Source organism: Mus pahari, chromosome 2 (genome assembly GCF_900095145.1).
Source record: "Mus pahari chromosome 2, PAHARI_EIJ_v1.1, whole genome shotgun sequence".
NCBI classification, from domain to species: domain Eukaryota; kingdom Metazoa; phylum Chordata; class Mammalia; order Rodentia; family Muridae; genus Mus; species Mus pahari.
Window position 1 is genome coordinate 54,236,817 of NC_034591.1, and position 24,465 is coordinate 54,261,281.

General features: G+C 38.1%; 1 protein-coding gene across 1 annotated transcript in view; it reads left to right on the forward strand.

Moving 5' to 3' along the window:
• The window catches only part of LOC110316594 (cytosolic carboxypeptidase 3), a 55,476-nt gene that overhangs the window by 18,039 nt on the left and 12,972 nt on the right, over nt 1-24,465 (forward strand). Inside the window, exons 7-12 of the mRNA XM_021190998.2 lie at nt 6,053-6,119; nt 7,832-7,912; nt 10,745-10,802; nt 14,881-14,952; nt 17,959-18,004; nt 19,216-19,406. Coding sequence (XP_021046657.1) covers nt 6,053-6,119; nt 7,832-7,912; nt 10,745-10,802; nt 14,881-14,952; nt 17,959-18,004; nt 19,216-19,406 — 515 coding nt within the window. The remainder of the gene's footprint in view (nt 1-6,052; nt 6,120-7,831; nt 7,913-10,744; nt 10,803-14,880; nt 14,953-17,958; nt 18,005-19,215; nt 19,407-24,465) is intronic.

Genomic DNA, 24,465 nt, shown 5'->3' on the forward strand with positions numbered 1-24,465 from the left:
AGACCTCGAGTGGCTCACTGTGTGAGAAATTCCTGAAGTTATATAGAAGGATGCCACAATTAGACAGAAAGTTAACTATTGTCTAATACTGACTTAACATTTCAAATAAAAATATCAACAATTTTTAATAATAATTAATAAAGCCTTGTCTTGAAAAAACAACCTAAATTTTATGACATGAGCAAGAGGGAAGTCTATGTTGAGAATTCTAATTGCCTTATGAGAATACCATTTTCTGTTTAATAATTATTCTTCTAAAAGTGAATGATAGTGCATAAAAATAGTACTATTTTATATCCATTTTTATTGTTAGTTTTGCAGTAACCATTAAGTTTCAGATAATCTAATGGAATTTTACTCATGACTTAAGAACCATGTGTGAATAGTGATACAATTTTTGTCCAGTTCTGTCAGCCACAAATGCTAAGTTCTCTCCACCAACTCTTCTGTTAGTTCTTATTGTTACAGTTCTTCACATATTTTCACCTATTGCTGCTAGTGCACTCTTGCTTTCTTAATCACAAACTACAGCTATGCCTTATACATACTAAGTTCCACAAGTATTTGGAAGCTTCTGAACCCTTTTCAGTTCTCAAGTAAAAGCATGTAGTAATTTTCATGTTCCTCTTTTTTAAAGACAGATATGCATATGTAGGATGTAGAGTATTCATTCTGCATTTCAAGAGTGAAGCGTCTTTACTGTGTATTAGGTTTTATACAATTTCCAAAAGGAAAGATATCAACCAGATAATTCCACATTTTATAGATTCTTCTTGATAAGTATATCGGAGATAGGAAAACAAAGTACTATCTCAATTTCGCAAAGAGAGCCAAGATGTTTAAAAAGCACTTCTAGTTAGGTATGATGGTACATCGCTACAATTTCAGGACTTGGAATCCAAAGCAGGAGGATGATAAATTTTAGGCTAGCCTGAACAACATATTGATACCCTTTCTAAAAAAAAAAAAAACAAGAATCATTCTAGACAGCACACTTTGTTTGTGTAGTGTTTTATGGTGCTAGATAATAGAAGATTTCTTTGTACATTAAAATACTTGATCTTGCTTCTCTTATGCTGGCTTAGAATTGCCATTAAAACTATATGTCATTTTTAAATAGTCCATCAACAATGATAGATGTTGAGACTGTGAAATTTTATGCAAAAATAAGGAAAATCTGTATACACTGATAGTCTGTAATAAGAGGCAAAGCACACAAAAGTTTTGTATAGGAAGAATAATATCTTTTATATGGAATAAGGATAGAAAATATACAGTTACTCATGTTTTAAGATCTAAAACAATGAAAGAATAAGTTTTAAAACTAATAAAGGAAAAAAACCAATGAAAGTTTAATATGCATCATTAGGAAATTGCAAATTAAAACAATGAAACGCCACAACAAACATTTTTAGAATTTCTTAAAATCCAAAACCCTGGCAATACTAAATGCTAGTAAAAATGTGGGAACATAGGACCTCTCTTTTGGGTGGGGTTATTTTGAGTGACTCTTCCTGGGGAGATGTGAATAAAATTCTATTCATCCCAATACAGACTAAGGAATCATTTGACTTGAATTTAGCTGGTGAGCCTGTGAACGCATTTTGAAATTACTAACAGAAGTATATGTGCCTCAAAGGCTGCTGCAGCACCAAAGGCCCTATCCAGCACAGTTGACAACTCACCGAATTTGCATCCATAGTAGCCCCTGACCACTTCTGCTAGTACCTTTACCAAAGAAAGCCTCCTTCCCAGAAGCTGACTTCTTAGCAAATCTGAAGTAGGGGTTTGTGGCTTTTGTAACGTTCTGAGTTTCCTGAGCCTTGTAAGTTTCATGACCTCCCTAGGCCTTAGCTTCCTGAGTCTGATAAATCTCCTTCCAGAAGAAATGTTTTAATTCAGAGGAAATAGTTTGCAACACTCTGTCGTTTTCCCTGGCTCTTATAGTTGTCCCATCATCTCTTCTGTGCTGTCCCCTGAGCCTCAAATGGAATTATATAGCATGGAGTCACCATTCCACAGCAACAGTCACTTACTCCCAGCTACCTCACCTTTTGTGAGTTTCCATTGTAGCCACTGCACACTGAAAATGTGAAATCTCCCTCCACATCAGTAATCAATGTACATGATCACAAAATAGTTAGAAGACAGGTGAACAGGCTCATCATATTTGATTGGCAGACAATAGTGTTCAGACGCAGAATATTTGCTAAAAATCGCCATGTTTCCTATAAAGGCCTATTAAGGCCTTCATTTTCATGCTGTTCCCTTCTATGCTAAAGGTTGATCTATCTTCTATCACTTCATCTTATTCTCTCATATTTTCCACTTTTCCTGCAAAATCATAACTAACATGAAAAATAGCACCCACGTGTCTTTTACTTAAAATTCCTCCCTTAGTTGAGCAAATTCTTTATGGATAGACATATCAGTCTTAGTTGCTTGTCTTATCCACAGCAAAGGCCACACAACTGATGTCACATCCTCCTTACAATCCTGTCCCATACATGATACTTTTTTATTTTTGAAATTAAAAGAAAAAAAATACTGTAGATCTGAAAACAACTCCTACAGATGTGAGTTTTCTATAAAACCATAGCTACACAATGTATTGCATATAATTATTAAAACACACATTAGACAGAAATACAAAAACCATGACCCCACCACCATTCTGCAACAATTGAGCAAAGATAACATGCCTAAGGAACAACATGGCTAACTTACAAAGAATGGGCTCTTTAAGCACTATTAACAAAAAAGCACAAATGGATGCGTGTTCTGATGCATATACTTAAATGAACCTTAGGCACTAGGAATCAGCATTTTGTCAATGAGCAGTAACACATATTATAAACGTGCATAGTGTCAAAGGAACATTACTAGCATTAAAAAAGGAACTGTGTCCATTAGGCAATAAAACACTCTACAGCACTGTTTCTCAACTTGTATGGGTCATGACCCCTTCGGGGGTCACATATCAGATATCCTGAATATCATAAAACAAAAATTAATTTTAAGGTTGGGAGTGACCACCACATGAGGAACTGCATTAAAGGGCCACAGCTTTAGGAGGGTTAAGGACCACTGCTTATACCACATTTGTTGTCCATTATCAAATACACCGGTAGAAAATTTTAAGTTAAAAAAAAAAAAAAGAAAAAATAGAAATAGAAAAGAAGGAGTGGTCTTTATTTTCTCTGTTTAAAATCAAACAGAAGACAAACACCAATGCTGTTGTACACTAACATCTTCAAAGTACATCATTTGTGCAGAAGGACTAAGAACCAAACTCTGTTTACAGAGATCCAAACATGAGTGAGAGCACGCCCCTCACGCGGCTTTCCGATGAGTCTCAGGAGGAACCACTTCGTAATCACTGGCCCTGAACAAAGGTGCAGAATGCTTCGCCAGGTACTTGAGGAGATCATGAAAATTTGAGAGACTGCAGTATGCTGAAATTCTCACAGATCGCGCTGATGCACCCATGTCCTAGGTGCATGGAGCGCCACATTTACTGAGATTGTTTACCTGGTGATCAAGCCCCATCATCCACAGCCATGGTGTCAGCTTTCAGGAATCTTTACCTTCAACCCTGTCCATAAATTTGTCTTCATTTCCAACAGCTGGATCTACTTGGGCCCTCTTCTTCCCAGGAGGCTGAGGTGTCTCATGGTCCTGTCACCATCTCCCTTTCCTGGAGGTTTCTGCCTGTCCCTTTTTGTTGTCACGTTATTTTTCCATTGCAGGCCAGATATCTTCTTACCAGGAGCAGCCAGCCACTCTCCTCTTGCCCTCTGGTTGCCTTGCTCCTGACTGATTGCCCTTTAAAGTTCTCTGTTTCTGCAAATTTGTGTGCATGTATTTAAGAGCTCTGCTTTCTGGAACCCATTCATCCCAATTTCTGTTCCAACCAGTGTAATGTATGAAATATTCCCCTTGTTTGTCCTTTTGGCCCTTTATGTACCTTGCTTTGTAGAGATGAAGTCCAGGAAAGCACAGTGCTCGCTCTCCCTCCTGAAATTTAGGCCTTAGGTCCACTTGGTACCAAATTTATAAGTGTTTCGCTACCTCCTCCTTCTCCTACCGCCTGCAATTACCACCCTCCTACTGTCTACTGCATGCTAGTTTCAAGGATGCCACTATAATTTCTAGTCCATCAGCATTTGGGGGTATCTTCATACTTGTGTGATAGATGCCATTCATCAAGGAGACATGTCACTTCATACCATTTAGAAGAAATTGGTCACTGGGTTTGCTCCTCTCTCAGATGTCTCAGCCTTGATTGCATATCTTATCACTCATGTAACTTCCACTACAATAAGGAGGTATGCCATCTTAACCATGTAGGAAATGTAGCCACACTAGAATTGTCCCTATGGATTCTCCACCCTTAGACAAATCAGCCATAATTGCATGACTGGGTCATGAAACTACTACATACCAGCTCATCCTTGGTTCTTGGGTTTTTAAACCGAACAAACTGAAAAGAGTCCACACAGATTTCATAATAGCTTTATTTATAATTGCCCAAACTAGAAGCAACCAGATGCCTTCCAATAGATGGATGACTTTTTTTTTAAGTGTGTCCATATAATCCACTATTATCCAATGATTAAAAATAAGTGAGTTGTCAAACCATAAAGATAAAACAGAACAGAAACTTGAGTCCATATCTCAACCACATCAAATGGGTTTCATCTTGATGAGAACAAAGTCAAAACAATGGCCAAGAAATAATAACTGAGAAAGATTTGCTACCTCTAGCAGGTAAGGAGAGTCAAAAGCAGTGCCTTCTTCAAAGGCAGTGTGGGAATTTTACTTAGAAAGCCTATAAATATTAATATTAGAAAGCACTATAAGGATGGACACTTCCCTGAGCATGCTCAGTTAAGGAGTAGATTCTTGACCATGCTCAGTTTAATGTCATGCTTCATGAAAGAATGATGGCAGACCCATTGGGGCATTTGTGACCCAGGGTATGAGGCAGATATGAAAAGGGAAAAATGGCAGACAGGAACACTTTGGGACATGCTCAATTTGCATCCTAAAGGTGGCAAACATGCTCAGATTCATCCCAAAGATAGTGGACAGAAATGCCTCTAGGCTTTCCTAACTTTGTTCAAAAACCTTTAGTGGTATATCAATCTAGGAGTTTGCCACTAACGTGTCTGCCTCAGTCGTGGTAACAATCCTGGGAAATGAAAGATGTCTGATAAAGCTATGCAATGTACTCTGTGTGACATGATTGGCAAGACAAAGCTAGAGGGAGAAAGGAAGGGTCGTTGGTTGCCAGGGGTTCTCTGGAGACAGTCATGGATAATCAAACAGGACTTTTGAGTCAGCGAAACTGTTTGATGCTGTAGTGGTGAAAGATACATGTCTTTATAAAGTTTTCAAAACTTACAGAATTTGTTAAGTCAGCTACTAAACAATAAATTTGCTATCAATTGTAACAAATTCTCTTGTAGCATAAGAAGCTAAAGGAAGTTGTGCAGGAGGAAACTGTGAAATAACTATTATGCATTTCTGTAAACCACTCAAGTAAATAAATTTTGCTGCCACTGTACTAAGCAATTATAATTAGAAATAGATTTGTGTTTGACCGTTTTTTTCCCTTGAGGTCCTATTCTTTTGATGGCCCTTAAATTATCTTTAGGTATAATAGAAGTGTAGTGATGTAAAATTTTTAAGAGCCATGATGGCCATATGAGTTGGAGAACTACACAAATCCATCACTTATGTGTTTCCTTATTAACAAAGAACACTTGAGTCTCACGATGACATAATAATGAGGCAGACAGAAAAGCAGTCATCCTTTCAGGGTGCTTACATCCCAGCAGCACACCCCCAAACATATGCACCTTCTGTACATTCAGAAAGTAGAAATACCATTTCTACATTGTATGAGACCACCAAATAATAAAAAAACTTTTGTAAATATCATTCTCTGTCTAATTAGAACTGTCCATTAAAATAAGATGATAAAGTAGAAGTGACATGGAAATTTTACGTTCTGAAAACTGTAATTGTTATTGTTTTCTTCTTTTAGTAGTCGAGGCTCTGACAGCTCAGAGTCCAATGACACTCAGACTTACCTTCTCAAGGTGACCTCTCAGGTATGATTAAAAGTTTAGTGTCAGTGTGGATATGTTATGCAGGTACACTGATATTGTTACTAACAACCAAGAAGAAGGTTTGTGCTTTTATCATTACTGTATAATTGTTTTTTCTTATTATGTGCATTATCTTTAAATCCTAGAATTTTTATTCCAATTCTTTTATTTCATAAATGAAAATATTAATATCCAAGGAGTGAAGTTAATTTTAAAATGTCACACTACTTGTTAATGTCAGATATGGTGACCTAATTTACCTCACTTGTTTATTAACCCAATATCATATATTTAATTACACATTTATTCTTACTATTGGACTCACGCTATGTACTAGGCACACTGCCTGAGTTCTAGGAACAGAGCAGTGAAAACAATGAGTCAGAAAACCTATCCCTGTGTCTTCTTGTATCCTAGCTTAGAGAGTGACGCAACAGATAGGTAAATCTATGACTCCCTAGATGAGGATAGACGCCTAAGAAAGCAATTACGGAGTGTCTATGGAGATCGCAGCTTGCATGAGCTTACTAAAGAAAGAGATGACATGTAAGAAAGTGGGGGAATAAGCTTTTCACTGTGTGACAGACAACTGCAAAATGCTAGCAATTTATAGTAAGCCTTTATTTTCTCATTCTTGGGATCTGATATTTGACTTTGATAAGAATGATAGGGTCTGTGGTATTGTTTTCAAAATTCAGATTTAGTTCTGTTAAATAATATGGTTTTTATTTCCTTCAACAAGAGAGTACCCAGTGTAAAACTCCCATGATGAAAGCCCCTTGTATGAAAAGAATAGTTGTACAATATCAGCCCATTGGCAGCCATGTTTCCTCCAGCAACCATCTATATTATTATAACCAGGTCATAGACCATCTCCACTAACATTCCACTAGGCACAGTAAGTCACATAGCCAGGCACACTCAACATTAAGAGAATGGAGAGATATTCCACTTTTCATGAGAGGTTCTACAGAGCTTTATAGCAAACTAGGCTAGGGGTGCATAATCCTACTACAGAGGACAAAACATTTAGAAGCAGGGGTTTAGCTTTCCACGGTTCACCTCTAGGCCACAGTGATTAACTTCTGCTAAATAAATGGTAAATTTATTAGTACTTGTTCCCTTTCCAAACTACCCAGAGTCTCATCCAGGCATGGTTATTGGTCCCCCTCATCATGACTTCACTGGGCCTGGATCAGAACCTGTAAAATAAGGCAAGTTTTTAACATACACCCACAATAATGGAACAGAAATTATAACAGGCTTATCATTTTAAAATGAAGAATGGGTGTAAAATAAGGCAAGTTTTTAACATACACCCACAATAGTGGAACAGAAATTATAACAGGCTTATCATTTTAAAATGAAGAATGGGCAGTACATTAACAGTTATAGAACCAAAATAATTCTGAGTTTGCCTGCATGTGTTCTGGGGAACAAAACCAAAGCTGTGGACATGCTATGTAAGAACCACAAGTTTTTATTGTGCAGATATGGAGTAATCTCTGCTCCTGGGGATAGGAAACAATTCTAAAACCCCAATTACTTTTTCATAGAATCTGTGTTTGCTTTGCTTACATCTAGTGTGCACAGTTGTGGTGAGTGGGAGGGAATGGGACACTATGCCAATTCCTAGGAAGTGAGTCTCAAATGTCTGTATTTTTATTTTCTTTGATATGGTCATTAAATACTAATTTAAAATACTCTTTTACCAGGCAAGAAACAAGGAAAAGTATCTGAAAACAAAGAGGGAAAGAAATACCATCCTAGCAAACTGCCAGAGTAACACACAAGAGGTAAATCTTGATTAATGTAATGGGGGGGGGTTAAATGTGAATGGAAGAGTGGACAGTCACATGTTCTCATTTTTCCTCAGAAAAAAATAAATAGAACTCTGTTCATATTATTTGCTGTTTACAAAACTCAAAAGATCCTTGATAGGTGAGAGGCAGGTCTTATTAAAATGCCATGTTGAATTTCATTTATAGTTCCTCTATTTTGAAATTATTTGAGAATGCTTACAAAATGCATCCATTATATTTTAAAAAATTGAAAAAAACCAAGAAAATCTAAAAGTACATAAATGAATGAAAGTAAATGGTGCTGAGAGACGAACCAAGCAGCAAAGTGTGCAGCAAACTGGGAACACTGCTTAACAATGCAGAGAAAGTAACTGTTAACAGTCTAAGGGTACATAGGAGATGAACAAGAGCCTGTTCAAAAAATCCTCAGATTCATCGTAAATAGCAAGTCTGTGAATCCAAACTGTCCTTGTCCCACTAGCTCAGTAAGACAGAATACTACTGCAGAATGCTGCAGCCCAAGAAATGCATGACACCCATCTCACAGCTACCAGAGATGTCTTCCTAGGAGGAACAAGGCATGGGTAATCTTGCCTCCAATTAGCTAAGGCTAAGTTCAAGGTGAGTGCAGAGAAAAGGACAAATAATCCTGTTACTCAAACCTGAGCCTTTGGCGAGAGCTTTTATCTTGGTGCTGTACCACTCAATACCTGGGCCCTGATCATTCTTGCCTTAGCTTGTCCCATATCAATTTAGGTAAGGGAGAGGCACTTGAAGACCTAAGGCTACTGTAGCCAGGTTTCAGTTAGAAGAGTCCCACTGTCTCCAGCCCCAGATCTTACATCTTTTGCCTTGAGAGAGAACCAAGCAATACAATAGATAGCATCCTAATCTCTTCCCAAAGAATTTACTTCATTTGTGACAGGATATAGAAAGTTAAAGCTTATTAAAACCTGAACAAATGTGGTAAAAAGAAATTGGGCAGAGATTGGGAGAGGTTGATTAGAAACACATGCTAAACTGTATCCTGGCTACTTTGTAGGAGAACTGGGGCAACAGATGGGAGGAGCCATGAAGAACTCAGAACAGACCTCACATGCAGCTTCTAGACCTGCCCATTCAAAGATTTTTATTTTTTTTAAGAATTCACATGAAGAACAAACTGTGCCCCTGGCAAGGTTGAAAACATGAGAGCAATCAACCAAAAAGAAGTGGGAGTTGGTCAACTCCATGTAGTCAGAGGAAACCCCCATTGTCCCAGCCATCTCTTAACCTCATAATTTTTTTTTCACCTTTTCTTCATTTCCATGGTTAGTGGCTGTAAAAGTAACTTATTTGCTTGATTTAATTGTAGTCTCACAGGCTTAGCGCTGAATATGCTCACCCTTTCTACTTCTTTCTGAACTCTTGCTGGCTGGTTCAACTCAGATGTTTTGGCTCAAACTCCTCTCCAAACTGACTGATTCATTTTGACTCCTCTTGGCTTCTCACTGAATTCCTGCTTGGCCTCAAACTAACTCCAGCAATTTGTTCTAATCTTCTATCTCCTTATTCTCTGGCTTTAATTGCCTCAGCTGACCTGCACTAAACTGCATGAACTCACGAAAGAACTCAACTCTACTGCACTGACTCCCAACTCACTGACTCTCCCCGCGCTTCTCTTTCCTGTGCTGCCCTCCTGAGATTTGGGTGTATCCTATCTCTGACTCATTCTGTCAAATCTTTCTCTGATTTGTCACTTTTTCTGCCCCTCAATTAGACAACATTGGTTGGGATTAAAGGTATGTACTAAAGGATTCCAACAGAGGAATTAAAAGTGTATAGTGTGTCTGTATTCTAGCCAGATCACACAGATCTAGATCTTTAGATGTGGCCTCTTACCAGAGTAGCCATGTTGCTGGATTAAAATTTCTCTAGAAGTGTCAGATTCTGTTGCCAATTATATATGCAAAGAAATGGATTTTGTGTTTTAATTATTTGGTGTTCCATGTTCTATTGTGTGTTGTTTTATGTTATTTCTCTTGTTTTGTTGAGAAAAGGTTTCATTCTGTTGGCCAGGCTGCACTCAGAGCTCTGGAATCATAGATGCTAGCATTAACTCTCCTTTAATAATCTAGTGTTACTGAACTATATGCACTGCATGCTGTCAAAATGCCTTTCACTATCTTTCCTTTCCTCATATCTTTTAGAAAAGTCTTTATACTGTTAGGGGAAAAAAAAAGCTTGGAAATGCCAAAACTGTTTTTGGTCAAGTTGTAGATTATTCAAGGCTCACAGTCAAAAGTCCAATGCGTATCTCTTAGGTCAAGAGAGATTTGCATTTCTTCTCAAAGGAGAAAATGATTTGTTTATGGTTTCCACTGTTTTAGAGATCTTTATAAAGTTCAAGAAAATATTCTCTTAATAATATTATCTTTTAAATATAAGCACAGTTCTGAAATTTACTGGTAGATTTTTCACAAATATGTGTGTGTGTGTGTGTGTGTGTATGTGTATACTCATTTATCTCATACTCTCAACTTCTAATTTAAGTAATTCTAATTTAACATTTTTTCTCTTCATCATGATACATTAGTTCTGTGTAAGAAATAAAACTCTTTAGTAGTGAAAAATATTGGCTTTTTCTTGATATTTAATGTTGCAAGAGAGTAGTGTTGTTAAGAACACCAGAAGTTTGGATTTATGAAACAATTTGCCCATTTTAAACCTATAAAAATAAGAAATATTTGTTAAACATTCATATCATATTATAATTATATAAGAAACATACCTCAGTTTCATGTTTATAATATATCATGTTTTCTTTCTGATTCTCTATTCCATTAGGTTTATGGCAAAGAACATTTACTCCAAAGACAGGAAGAATCAAATTCTGATGGGAATGGTAAATTTCTGTTTTACCTTCTCACTAACAATTAGTTTATTCAACAACACTCATTTTATTCCATAACTTTGAGGTTGCTGCTGTGCTTGGTATCAAAGATACAAAGTTGTATATAAGGGCTGCCAAGATGGCTCAACAAACAAAGTGCTTGGCACACATGCCTAGCAACCTGAGTTTCATCCCTGGAACTCAGGTGAAAAGGAGAAGGAGAAAATAAATTACACAAAGTTATCTCTGACCTCCACACACTCAGTAAAGTGTACTGCCCCCCCACATCAAGTATGCAAACATGAAATAATAATAATAACAATAATAATAGGTAAATATATTTTTATAAAAAAGAGATATATGATACCAGTTCTTCCTTTCAGGAGCTTATTTTTTTCTTTTTTATTAATTATTTATTTACATCCCAACTGCTGCTCCCCTCCCCAGTCCCCCCCTCATAGAGTTCTTCCCTCCATTCCACTCCCTTTACCTCTGAGCTGGTGCCCAGCATCCTGGGGCAAAAAGTCTCTACAGGATTAGGCCCATCCTTTCCCACTTAGACCAGACAAGGCAGCCCTCTGCTCTCTATATATGCTGGGACCTTGGGTCAACCAGTGTATGCTCTTTTCTTGGTGGTTTAGTCTCTGGGAGCTCCCATGGGCCCAGCTTAGTTGACACTGCTGGTCTTCCTATGGGGTTGCCATCTCTTTCAGTTCCTTCAATCCTTGTCCTAACTCTTCCATAGGAGTCTCTGACCTCCATCCCATGCTTGGCTGTGGCTCTCTGCATGTGTCTCAGTCTGCTGCTGGGTAGAGGCTCTCAGAGGACAGCCATGCCAGGATCCCATCTGCAGCACAACATGGCATCAGTAGTAGTGTGAGGGATTGGTGCCTGCCCATGGGATGGATCCCAGGTTGGGCCGTTCCTTCAGTCTCTGCTCCACTTGTGTCCCTGTATTTCTTTTAGACAGGAGCAATTTGGGGTCAAAAGTTTTACAGGTGGGTTGGTGCACCCACTCCTCTACTGGGAGTCCTGTCTGGCTACTGGAGTGGTCTCTTCAGGTTCCATATCCCCTCTTTCGGGCATTTCAGCTAAGGTCACTGCATTGAGTTCTGGGAGTCTTCCTTATTCTGGGTCTCTGGGACTTTCTAGATGTTACCCTGCCCACCTCCACTCCCAACAGCTGCATATTCCAATTCATACTGCTGGGACTCCAGGCCTCTCTCATCTCTCTCCATACCTGATCCTGCTCCCCCTTCTCCTCCCCCTCCCCTCTACCATACAGTTCCCTTCCTCCCTCTGCCTTCCATGACTATTTTGTTCTCCCTTCTAAATGAGATTCAAGCATCCTCACTTGGGCCTTTCTTCTTGTTTAACTTCTTTGAGTCTAAGTGTTGTATCATGGATATTCTGTACTTTTTAGCTAATATCCACTTGTCAGTGACTACATGCTATATATGTCCTTTTGGGTCTGAATTACCTTACTTAGTATGATATTTTCTAGTTCCATCTACTTGGTTACAAAATGCTGATATTGTTTTTAATAGCTGAGCAGTATTTTATTGTGTAAATGAACCATATTTTCTGTATCCATTCTTTGGTTGAGGAATATCTGGTTTGCTTCCGGTTTCTGGCTATTACAAATAAGGCTGCTATGAACATAGTGGAGCACATGTTCTTGTGGTATGATGGAGCATCTTTTGGGTATATGCCCATGAGTGGTATAGCTGGGTCTTCAGGTAGAGCTATTTCCATTTTTCTGAAAAACCACCAGATTGATTTCCAGAGTGGTTGTACAAGTTTGCAATCCCACCAACAATGAAGGAGTGTTCCTCTTTCTCCACATCCTCTCCAGCATCTGCTGTGACTCGAGTTTTTTATTTTAGCCATTCTGATTTGTATAAAATGGAACCTCGGAGTTATTTTGATTTGCATTTTCCTGATGACTAAGGACTTAGAACATTTCTTTAAGTGCTTCTTGTACATTTGAGATTCCTCTATTGAGAATTCTGTTTAGCTCTGTACTCCATTTTTTAATTGGGTTATATTTTTGGAGTCTAACTTCTTGAATACTTTATATATTTTTAAAATTAGCCCTTTGTGGAATATAAGCTTAATGAAGATCTTTTCCCAGTCTGTGAGCTGCTGTTTTGTCCTATTGATAGCGTCCTTTGCCTTACAGAAGCTTTTAAGTCTAAAGAGGTCCCATTTATCTTATGAATTGTTGATCTTATAACCTGAGCCATTGGTGTTCTGGTCAGGAAATTTTCTCCCGTGCTAATGTATTCAAGGCTATTCCCCACTTTTTCTTCGATTAGATTTTATTGTATCTGGTATTATATTGAGGACCTTGATTCACTTAGACTTAAGCTTTATACAGGGTGATAAATATGAATCAATTTGCATTCTTCTACATGTAGACTGACAATTAGAGCAGCACCATTTATTGAAGATGCTTCCCCCCCCCCCCGTGGTATGGTTTTGGCTTCCTTGTCAAAAATCAAGTGTCTGTAGCCCTGTAGGTTTATGTCTGGGTCTTTGAATCAATTCCAATGATCAACCTGTCTGTTTCTGTACCAATACCATACAGTTTCCTATTACTATTGATCTGTAGTACAGCTTGAGATCAAGGATGGAGAGACCTCTAGAAGTTCTTTTATTGTTCATAATTATTTTGACTATCCTGGATTTGGGGTTTTTCCATATGAAATTGAGAATTGCTCTTTCAATATCTGTAAAAAAAATGGGTTGGAATTTTGATGGGAATTGAATTGAATCTGTAGATTTTTTTTCTAGTAAGATGGCCATTTTCACTAAGTTAATCCTACCAATCCATGAGCTTGGGAGATCTTTCCATCTTCTGATATCTTCTCCAGTTTCTTTCTTCAGGGACTTGACGTTCTTATCATACAGGTCTTTTGTTTGCTTGGTTAGCGATGCACTGAGGTATTTTATATTATTTGTGGCTATTGTGAAAGGTGCTGCTTCCCTGTTTTCTTTCTCAGCCCCTTTATCATTTGTATAAAGTAGGGCTACTGATTTTTTTCTTTGACTTAATTTTATATCCAGCCACTTTGCTGAAGTTGTTTGTCGGCAATGAGAGTTCTCTGGTAAAATTTTGGGGGTTACTTAAGTATAACATGTCATCTGCAAAGAGTGATACTTTGACTTCTTCCTTTCCAGTTTGATTCCCCTGATCTCCTTTAGTTGTCTTATTGCCCTAGCTAGAACTTCAAGTGCTATATTGAATAGACAGGGAGAGGGTGGGCAGCCTTGCCTTGTCCCTGATTTTAGTGTGATTGCTTAAAGTTTCTCTCCATTTAATTGATGTTGGCTATTGGCTTGATGTATATTGCTTTTGTTTAAGTATGTGCATACATACAACAATAAATGTAGTCTATGAGGGTGTGCAAAGAAAAACACAGCAGGGGTTATAGGTTTCTATATAAATTGTACTAATTTCTCTAGGAGAATTTCGAAAGGTAAAATCTGATGACAGGCCCTCAAGGTAAGATCTGAGTAAAAAGAACTGTGATGTTGGCTGTGAACACATAGATGCCACTCTTTCCATAATAATAAATTGTTTGATATTTAAATATATATATAAAGTAAAAAGAACATTTTTAAATTTCTGTCTGTACGTAGACTTCACGTTAATGAATGATATAATTGTGTTGTTTTGCATGTTTCTTTTTCATTTAAAATTAGAGTATTTTATAATCTATTTTACATGTGAATCAATGGCAGCAAAATATTTTACTTTGCAAAAAAAATCTTAATTTGTATAGGTAAGACCACTGTTTAACTTTTTCTAACTTTCCTTTATTGCAAACAACATGGAAATCTATCCATTTGTATATATACTTGTTTCTTTCTAATAAAGTCCTAGAGAAGCAATTCTTGTCCCAAAGGTATAAATACTTGAACTACAACAAACATGTAAATATTTGAAGATGTCATATGTTAATTTCATTGAGTTAAAGTACAATTCACACAGTATGTGCACTTTTTATTGTGAAAGGAGATACAAACTTGTAACTGTATATAACCATCCTTTCCATTTGTCACGCTCCTGTGCTGTCTTCTCCAGATCCAAGGGCAGATGCACCAGATATTTATGTGGCTCACTGTTTCAGAAGACCGTTGCCTAGCCAAGGCTTGGGTGAGTAAAGTGGGCTCAGAAATGGATCACCTACAATCTGAATATGTGCAATAACAGTCATCTTTATCATTAAAGAAAAAGATGGTCTAGTAAAAAGGGAGAAAAGAGGGATATAAAATTGTGCTTGCAGTACTGAATATATATTACTGTTTTTAGTACTGCCCTCCCTTTTATGCTTATGGTGCCAGCATTCACCCTGCCAAACATTTTGAAGCATAATTTTTTGCTTCTTTCCAGATCTGGAAATGTATAGAAAAAGCCAACTGAAATGAGATTGTTTATACATGAACTTGTTTTTAATTTTGTATTAACTGTCATTTGACCTTTTCTCATATGTGTCTGTGTATATGTGTGCATATACTATATATATATATATATATATATATATATATATATATATATTTCAGTACCTACCCTCTCTTTTATTTTTTGTTTATTTTTTACACTCCATATTCTATTCCCCACCCCCATCCACCCTCTGACTGCTCCATATTCTACACCTCCTCCCCACCCCATACTCCACCCCACCTGACCTCTAAACTCCCTGGATTGCCATTGAGTACACAAATGAAGACAGTGACTGAATGAGTGACTCACCTTCCAGAAGTTATCAGTAACTAACAGCTCAAGAGAGAGGGATAGGAGCGATAGGGCCATGACCATTGGTTGACATGAATCTGTTCCTTATAGTTTTATACCACCACAAAGAAAACAGAATATTTACCTCATTATCTAACATTTGCATCTACATCTCATCAAATCCTAAAGCTCAGAAAAACTTGGAGAATACTCTAGTCTTAGCCATAATTCATTAGGCCTAATTCATCAGGAGCATACAACTTTGACTACACTTGGTATTATTAATTGCAATATAATTCATTCCATTGCTACAGAGCTTCAGCAATGAAGCAACTATTGTGAAGCAGTTTCCCATCAAGGATCTTAAAAAGATAAGGAGTACCATCCCAGTGCCAGCTTGACCCATGCATCCCTAAAGAGAGAAGGCTAAACGACTATGTTGTTTTACTGGCAAATAGAGGAGTATGTCTAGCTAGTTATGGAGAGAGATGGCCAGAATAGAGGCCAGGTGTACATGACTGCTCTGAGGGCAGAAGTGGGAATCTCCCGAGTAAGCTGGCTGGCTTAAGTAGATGAATCAGGGAGGTCTGGGTTCAGGTGAGAGACTTTTACAAAACAATCAAGGAAGACAGAACATCAACCTCTGACTCTACATTTGCACGCATGCTCACACACAGACACAGACACACACACACACACACACACACACACTAAAAGACATGGTAAGATGCAAGAGAGGGCATGATACAACATGTAGAAATTAATTCAAGGTTAAGTGTCAAGGAAGACAAACTGGAGTAGAATTGGTTTGCACACTAAAATGGACTACAAGACAGATCTGCTCTCACATACATCCACAGTTAAACCTTTAAACTCTGTTCAAAAACAAATATCCCCTCCATGAAGCTGATCTTAGGACTTGGCATATTTCAGATTCTTAAAGCATTGTTTATTACATTCTACTGACATTGTGTACAATGGACCCCTCCCCCCAAACTACCCAGAGAATGAAGCGTGTCCAATACACTTTTTATAAGACAGTTTAAGTTATCCAGTACCTATCATACTTGCAGAACAAATACTTTCAAGCCTCTCATGCAGCTTACAACTATACTATAGCTATCATTTTGTAAAACCTCAAAGCCCCTAACTCTAGACTGCTAGGTCATGTCCCAGGTGGCCATCCTCACTTTGACCTGAATAGATCCTTTGCCCTCACACTCGGTACACCTTCCTATGCCTGTGAGGTTGATGGAGGCGCCCTAAAGGAAGAGAAGAGGAAAAGCGCACAGGTGGAATGAATCTCAAGAATCTGAGATTAGGCAAACAAAAACTAAATCAATTGAAAATATTTTCACCTTCTCTCAAAACAACAATGTTCAATCAAAAGGCTAGGTGGTGAAATCACGTGCATATTACATGAGCATATTACATGCTGGTCTTGTACATGGAGAGTTTGCAATTAGCCTGAGCTAACCATATAAGACCATATAACTCTTTAAAAAAGAGTTAAAAGACTGTATCACAGAGCATAGTTATAAAAGTAATTTTATCACTATACCCTAATTAACTTGTTCTGCTATGATTGTTAACTATGATTGTTACTATCAACTAGTTCTATTATTATTTTCTTTAAATAATAAGATATCTATAATGGTAAAAATATATACTAATATAATTTAGACTCCAATATTATATTAAAATATGTACATACTAGTTATATATTATACCTTATACTCTGATCTGATACGCGTGCATCATAAATCAGCCCTCTGAAACACTGACCACAGGGGTGTGTATGACACATCCTTCACAAGTTGTGGAGGTTGCTTTGCTTTTTGCTGATGGTGGTTGTTGTTGTTTCTTCTTCCTTTTCTTCCTCTTTTTTACAATCTTGAACTATAACCTAGGCTGACTAAGAACCCAAGCCAGCCTTTAACTCATAATACTCCTGGATCTGCCTCCTTTATAGGAGGCACCACTCAAAGGGACTTACTTGGGCTCATGAGTACATCTTGCTTGCTTCCTGTTTCATTGCTGCTGCTGCTGCTGCTGCTGCTGCTGCTGCTGCTGCTGCTGCTGCTGCTGCTGTTTTTCTAAACTTTCTTTTTGACCTAGTGTTCACAGAGCCTCACACATACTAGGCAAGTCCTCTGCCACTGAGCTGCACTCCTGGCCATCAATTACTTTCCTGTTTGGTAGTTAATACATAGATATTCCTATAGGTTATTCTTCTCTTGGAACCATCTTATTAAAAGGCTATCAGGAGGAATTTGTAGTCATATATTTCATGTGTAAACAAAACATTATTTAACTAAATTATCTAGCCATTAAGTTACACAACGTAATTGTCAAGAAGATTAAAATTAAGTTTTGTTGATCTTAAAATGTTACTTCAGATATTTTATGGTATATTTTCCTTTTTAGTGAAAATTCCTGGACAAAGGTTTTACCCCAGAAAAACATGGTCCAGGTAGGAGAATTAAACTTGATTTTTCCTAACTACATTATTCTTTTTCTTCTGAATTAGAATATTTATTTTTGAATTAAAGCAACAGAGAAGTTTACTCTTTAGGGAAAAAAATTATCTAGTTTATCTTTAGATCCAACCTATCTAGATCACTATAATGTGTAAGAACACCCTCAGGTTCAGTTTTGAAGGGTTCTGAGCCAATGTCAGTATGCCCAAACTGTCCTGATGGATGATGCTTTAAAATCTTAACTAAAGCTGTTTAATTCTGTGTTTATCATTGAATTATCTGATTTCTCACAAGTTAATTAGCACTGTAGGATGAGTGAAGAGCAACCATAGTTTATTACTGTCTCGTCCGTGTTTATGGACTATTGGTCAAACAGGGACGCCAGAGAGTACATAGACCAGCTTGGCATCTTTCTCTGAACTGGCAACTACTGTATCTCTATTTCTTTTGACCAATTTTCCTATTCATAGGAATAATGATAGCAACTACTGTCTGGACAGTGGCTTAAGTGATCACAGATAAGCATCTGCGAATTCACTGAATTTGCACAACTATGTAATTTCACTGCATGAGGTGATGGCGTGCCTTTTCTTCCTTTCTTGCCTTCTTTCCTAAGAAGGTTTCTGTTCAACAACTACAAAAAAAGGATCTGTTAGATGTTTATTCTCTTACTCCAAAAGCCTAGAGAATTGGTTACATACGTGATAATATGACAGGCATTGTTGGAAATAACTATACTTGGACCTAGAGTTGATCACTTTAAGATAAGATAACCTATGGAAAGTAATCAAATGATAAATACCAAGATAAGAAATGATGGGGCTAACAAGAGGTTTCAGTGGTTAAAAGCACTTACTGTTCTTCCAGAGGACCCATTCAGCTGGCATGTGTGCACATAAATTCATGCAGGCACAAATACATACACTTAAATAACAACAAAAATTTAAAAGATGATAGGAAAAACACTGGAACTAGAAGATAGGAATTAGAAGTATTACAATACTTGATGCTGTGTAATCATTAAAAAATTGCTTAATCTTTATGATCATCTTTTTAAAAATGGGACTAGTCCTAGCTATTCTGACTATATCACAGGCTGATGAGAGGTCAACGATTACATACTAAGGCATAATATGCAAATAGAAAACAGAACTGCAATATGTAAATATGTGACACTGAGATGACAATACTCAATTTCTTTCAGCTCCCAGCATATGATTAAGAGTCTTAACAAAGACCATAGGACATATATTTTAGAAACTTGTAAGAATCCAATCCAGGAAGTTCAGTCCAGAGGAATCAATATATATGAAAGTTGTTTCAAAGTGGCATCCTTGAAATGTCCTATGAACAAAAGACCTTCAAATTGGATTGAGAAGACACGGATACCAACAGGTTTTTTAAAATTATAATTGCTTAAATGTTTAATAAGTAAAAAGATCCTTTGTATTCTTTCATCATAATTAATCTCAACCAATCTGAGTTAGGGGAACTACATTAGTAAATAGTGGGATTAATAACCATTGCCCTCCTATTGCTGAAAAGTACTTACCTTATTTCATCTCTGAATGACTGAAACACATTTAAAAATTCCATGGTTTAATATAGTCTTGAAAAAATTTAATGGCGTTATCTGAGACAGTTCTATTACCACTACCCTACAACCAAGGGACTTTTTCCTTAATTCTTTGACCATATTCTGGTAGTTTCTACTTCTCAAGCATGGGACTTTTTTAGTTGTAAGCAACCTTTTATTTTGTGTCTCTAACGTGGCCCCAAACCGATTGCATACCACTGTAGGCCATGGTTGTTGCCTTGAAATGACCCCTTGCAGAAGGCTAAATTCTGTAAGGGCCAAATTCTGATTCATCACAGTAACCAATTAATCTAAGTTGTAGAAAGTAAAGCTAAAGTCAACTTCACCTTCATTCTTTTACTTGAATGGATCTAAAAATTGTGCCAAATGAAAAGCCAGGCATAAAATAGAAAATGCTATGACTGCACATATATAAAAGCAAAGTTAACTGGAGAGGAAAAAGAACAAATACAGTTGTTCCCTTGAGTAGGAGCTGTGTGGAAAACTGGATGTATCCTAGGAATCCATTGGAGTGTTCTTTTCTGTATCCTGATTGCGGTGATAATTTCACAAGTCTTGAAAACTGTTGGAATGTCATGGTCTAAGGCCGGAGCAAATAGTTGAAGAGAATTATCTGCTGAGACAGGAAAGACTGAGGATGGAGCTGCGATTCTGTCCACACACACTATATTGGAAGTGTCTTTTAGATGTTGAAGCTGAGCTACTGAATAGGCTGCTGATTATTAGTATGGAGTTCAGAAGAAAGAACTGGACTTAGGATACATTTGGAAGTTTTGAAAGTATAGGTCATGGTTTACAGTATAGCTCTGGAAGGAAAGTGAGTGTGCAATAGAGACAGAAATGACAAAGGGCCAAAACTCCAAGAATCCCCACAGTGATGGCTCAGGAAAAGAACCACAGCAGACCTTGAACCCTGTGGGTAGGAGGGAAACCAGAGAATATGCAGTTCCAAAAGACAAGCAAGGATGTGTCAAATAGGAGAGAATGATCAGCTGAGTCTGAGACTTCTGTTGCTCAACTGAAATGGACTGACCTGAATTTTATGACAGGGGAAGCTCAGACGATCTTGAAAAGAGAAATTTCAGTAGCCTGCTAGAGGCACCAATACAACTGAAGTATGTCTAAGGAGAGGAGAGGAAAGCTGGAGGCCCGATCCAAAGCCTGGCAGTCTGAGTTCAGCCCCTAGAACTCAGCTAAAAATAGAAGAAGACTGATTCCACGAAGTTCCCTCTGTTCTCACATGTGCATGCCTTTCTCCATACACGCTGTACATGATAATAATTTAATATCATTTAGAAACTAAAAGAATTGTTTTCTCTAGTTTTCCTGAGAAAAGCTAAGATCCTCATCTTTCCTTAACTACTTTCTATTTTATAAACTAATGTCCTATAGAATCTTGGTGACATTAAAAGTTCTGCAGTTTCACCTTTCTCCAAAACATGTCAGTTTTAGCAGGAGCTAAATCTCTTCTTCTTTTTTGTTCCACATTCCCTTTGAAATACCATGTCTTCATTATTGCTCTGTTTCTTACAAGAAGAAAGTTTGTCCTTTCCCATTACTGAACTTACCAAGAAGAAAATATATGGATTATGTCATAAGTTAAAGAAAAGATCAGTCAGACTTTAGTTCTCAAAGCGTTTATATTTACTGATGAGAGATAGTACAGAAATGAACTCTGCTTACTAATGCTGAGTGGAGACATAAATTCAAAACAAATACTGGCAACTGTTTTATGTCTCAGTCATCTTTTTTGGGCTTGACCAGTGTAAATACTGTACTCCTGCACTCCCCACTCTTCTGCTTCTCCAAGTCACCAGCTCTGGAGATAACCCACGGCACCCAGACATCATTTCCTTCTTGGAATATGTTCCACATCCACATTTCTACCTGCACTCTGTAACTACTTCCAATGTCACCAATATATCTTAAATATTGGTGAGACCTAAGCAGCAAAAAGAAAACAATGGATTGAACAGTTGAAGAGTTTCTCATTCTGTTTTCTCTCCATTGGAGAATACTGAAGTTTTGTTTTTTGTTTTTTTTTTTAAAAAAAAAAAAAAAAAAAAAAGGAAGTCCACAAGAATATGCCCACAAATGCCATTAGCTTATCCTTACCTTAAGTCCTCATGCCTGTGAGTTAGAGTACATTTATAGACTGTTTCTGGAGTTCCCTTTTTTTTTTTTATTAATAATCACATTGCTTTTTAAACTCCATTTGCTTTTAGTGGAAGTTCCATTTGATCCATCTATACTATAAGTAACAGAAATGCAATGGAGTTGTATCTCATGGGAACCCATAATCACTACTGGTTTTTTTTTGGGGGGGGGGGGTAGGCAAGTTTCTTCTTCATCTTCTCAGTGGGAGACTATCCAGGAAATAAACAGATGCCTGTAGTCACATTATATGAGACTGGAAGTCAGAATCCGGAAAAGTAAAGTAGCAGAGCTGAGGAGACGGAACCATTGCTGACTCAGTCCCAAACTTGGGGGATGATGTGCACAGCAGCTCTTGTAACCACATATAAATCCCTAGCACCTTCCATTCATTCTCTTTAGTTTCACGGCCTGCACACCAACAAAGCTGTTAGCAGTTAATGTCGATAGAACTTTTTGTTTCTCCAACTCAGCTGAGGTTAACAACTCTAATTCTAGATGGATTTAGCTGGCCGTCTCTGTCCATGTCCTAGATTAAAGAGTACTTCACTCTTTTTGTTTGTTTGTTTGTTTGTTTTGTTTTGTTTTTGAGACAGGGTTTCTCTGTATAGCCCTGGCTGTCCTGGAACTCACTTTGTAGACCAGGCTGGCCTCGAACTCAGAAATCCGCCTGCCTCTGCCTCCCAAGGGCTGGGATTGAGTACTTCACTCTTAATAGATGGCTCTAATTCACATTTCACATCCACATTAATGTGCACACACATGCAAACACACATCCAAGAGGTGATCTGGCAAAATGTCCTCAACTTCTACAACTCTTGCAATAAATAAAAGTACTTCATATCGATCATCCTTCTTGTTTCAGAAAAATGGATACGTTTTTATTATTTTATTTATAATCCAAATGTCACCCCCTTCCTGGCTCCCCCACTATGAGTTCTTCACCCTATCCCCCCTCTATTTGCTTCTGAAAGAGTACTCCCCCACTCCTACCTCTCATCCTGCTAGCATCCCCCTTCCCTGGGGCATTACATTTCTACAGGATTAAGTGCATCCTTTCCTCCTGAGGCCAGACAAGGCAGTCCTCTGCTGCATATGTATTGAGGGGCTATAGACCAGTCCACATGTGCTATGGACCAGCCCTCCTATACTCTTTGGTAGGTGGCTTAGTCTCTGGGAACTCTGAGGAGTCCAGACTAGTTGATACTGTTATTCTTCCTATAGGGTTGCAATACCCTTCAGCTCCTTCAGTCCTTCCCCTAACTCTTTCATAGGAGTTCCTGAACTCAGACCAATAGTTGCCTGTAAGTATCTGCATCTGACTCAGTCAGCTGCTGGTACAGCCTCCTAGAGGAGAGCCATGCTCAGCTCCTGTCTGCCAGCACAACACGCATCAGTAATAGTGTCGGGTTTGGTGCCTGAGAATGGAATGGATCCCAAGTTGGGCCAGTCTCTGAGTGGCCTTTCCTTCAGTCTCTGATCCATTTTTGTCCCTGCATTTCCTTTAGACAGGAACAATTCTGGGTCAAGAAATTTGAAGATGAGTGGGTGGCCCCATGCCTCAAATGGGGGGCCATGACTATCTACTGGACATAAAGTCTTTAGGTTCCATCTCCCCTCTGTTGGGCATTTTGGCTAAGGTCACCCCCATTGGGTCCTGGGAGTCTCTCACATCCCTGGTGTCTGGGATTTTCTAGAGGTTCCCTCTGCCTCCCACCCCCTACCCCATACTGCTGCACATCTCTATTCATTCTCCTGGCCTCTGGGCTTCTGTCCTGTCTTCTCCCATACATGATCCTGCCCCCCCTTTTCCATCCCCTTTTCCTCTACCATCTAATTCCCTCCCTCTCCCTGCCTCCCATGATTATTTTGTTCCCCCTTCTAAATGGGATTGGAGTATCCTTACTTGGGCCTTCCTTCTTGTTAAGCTTCACGTAGTCTGTGAATTGTATCATGGATATTCTGAACTTTTTGGCTAATATCTACTTATCAGTAAGTACATACCTTGAATGTCCTTTTGGGTCTGGGTTACCTCACTCAGGATGATATTTTCTAGTTCCATCCATTTGCCTACAAAATTCATGATGTCCTTGTTTTTAATAGCTGAGTAGTAATCCATTGTGTAAATGAACCACATTTTCTGTATCCATTAATTGTTTGAGGGTTGTTTCTAGTTTCTGGCTATTACAAATAAGGCTGCTATGAACACAGTGGAGCACATGTCCTTGTGATATGGTGGAGCATCTTATGGGTATATGCCTAGGAGTGGTATAGCCGAGTCTTCAGGTTGATCTATTTCCAATTTTCTGAGGAACGGCCAGACCCCTCATTGCTGGTGGGATTGCAAACTGGAACAACCTCTCTGGAAATCAATCTGGCAGTTCCTCAGAAAATTAAGTATCCTCTTTTGGAGGTTAATTTTCCAGGATCGTTCTGATCCTGTGCCCAGCAATTTCCTCAGTGGCATAGTTTTAGTGACTACTTCTTATCTTCCTCAAAATATGATCAATAAGCACCACCTCACATCATCTTGTGTGTACATGTCAACCTACTACAGTCTGGCTTACTGTCAGAATAACATGAAATAATTATATCCATCATTCCTTACCATACTGGTTTCCTTTTGATTGTTCCTAGCACATTTTTAAATTCATTCTCTCTCTCTTCTCTCTCTCTCTCTCTCTCTCTCTCTCTCTCTCTCTC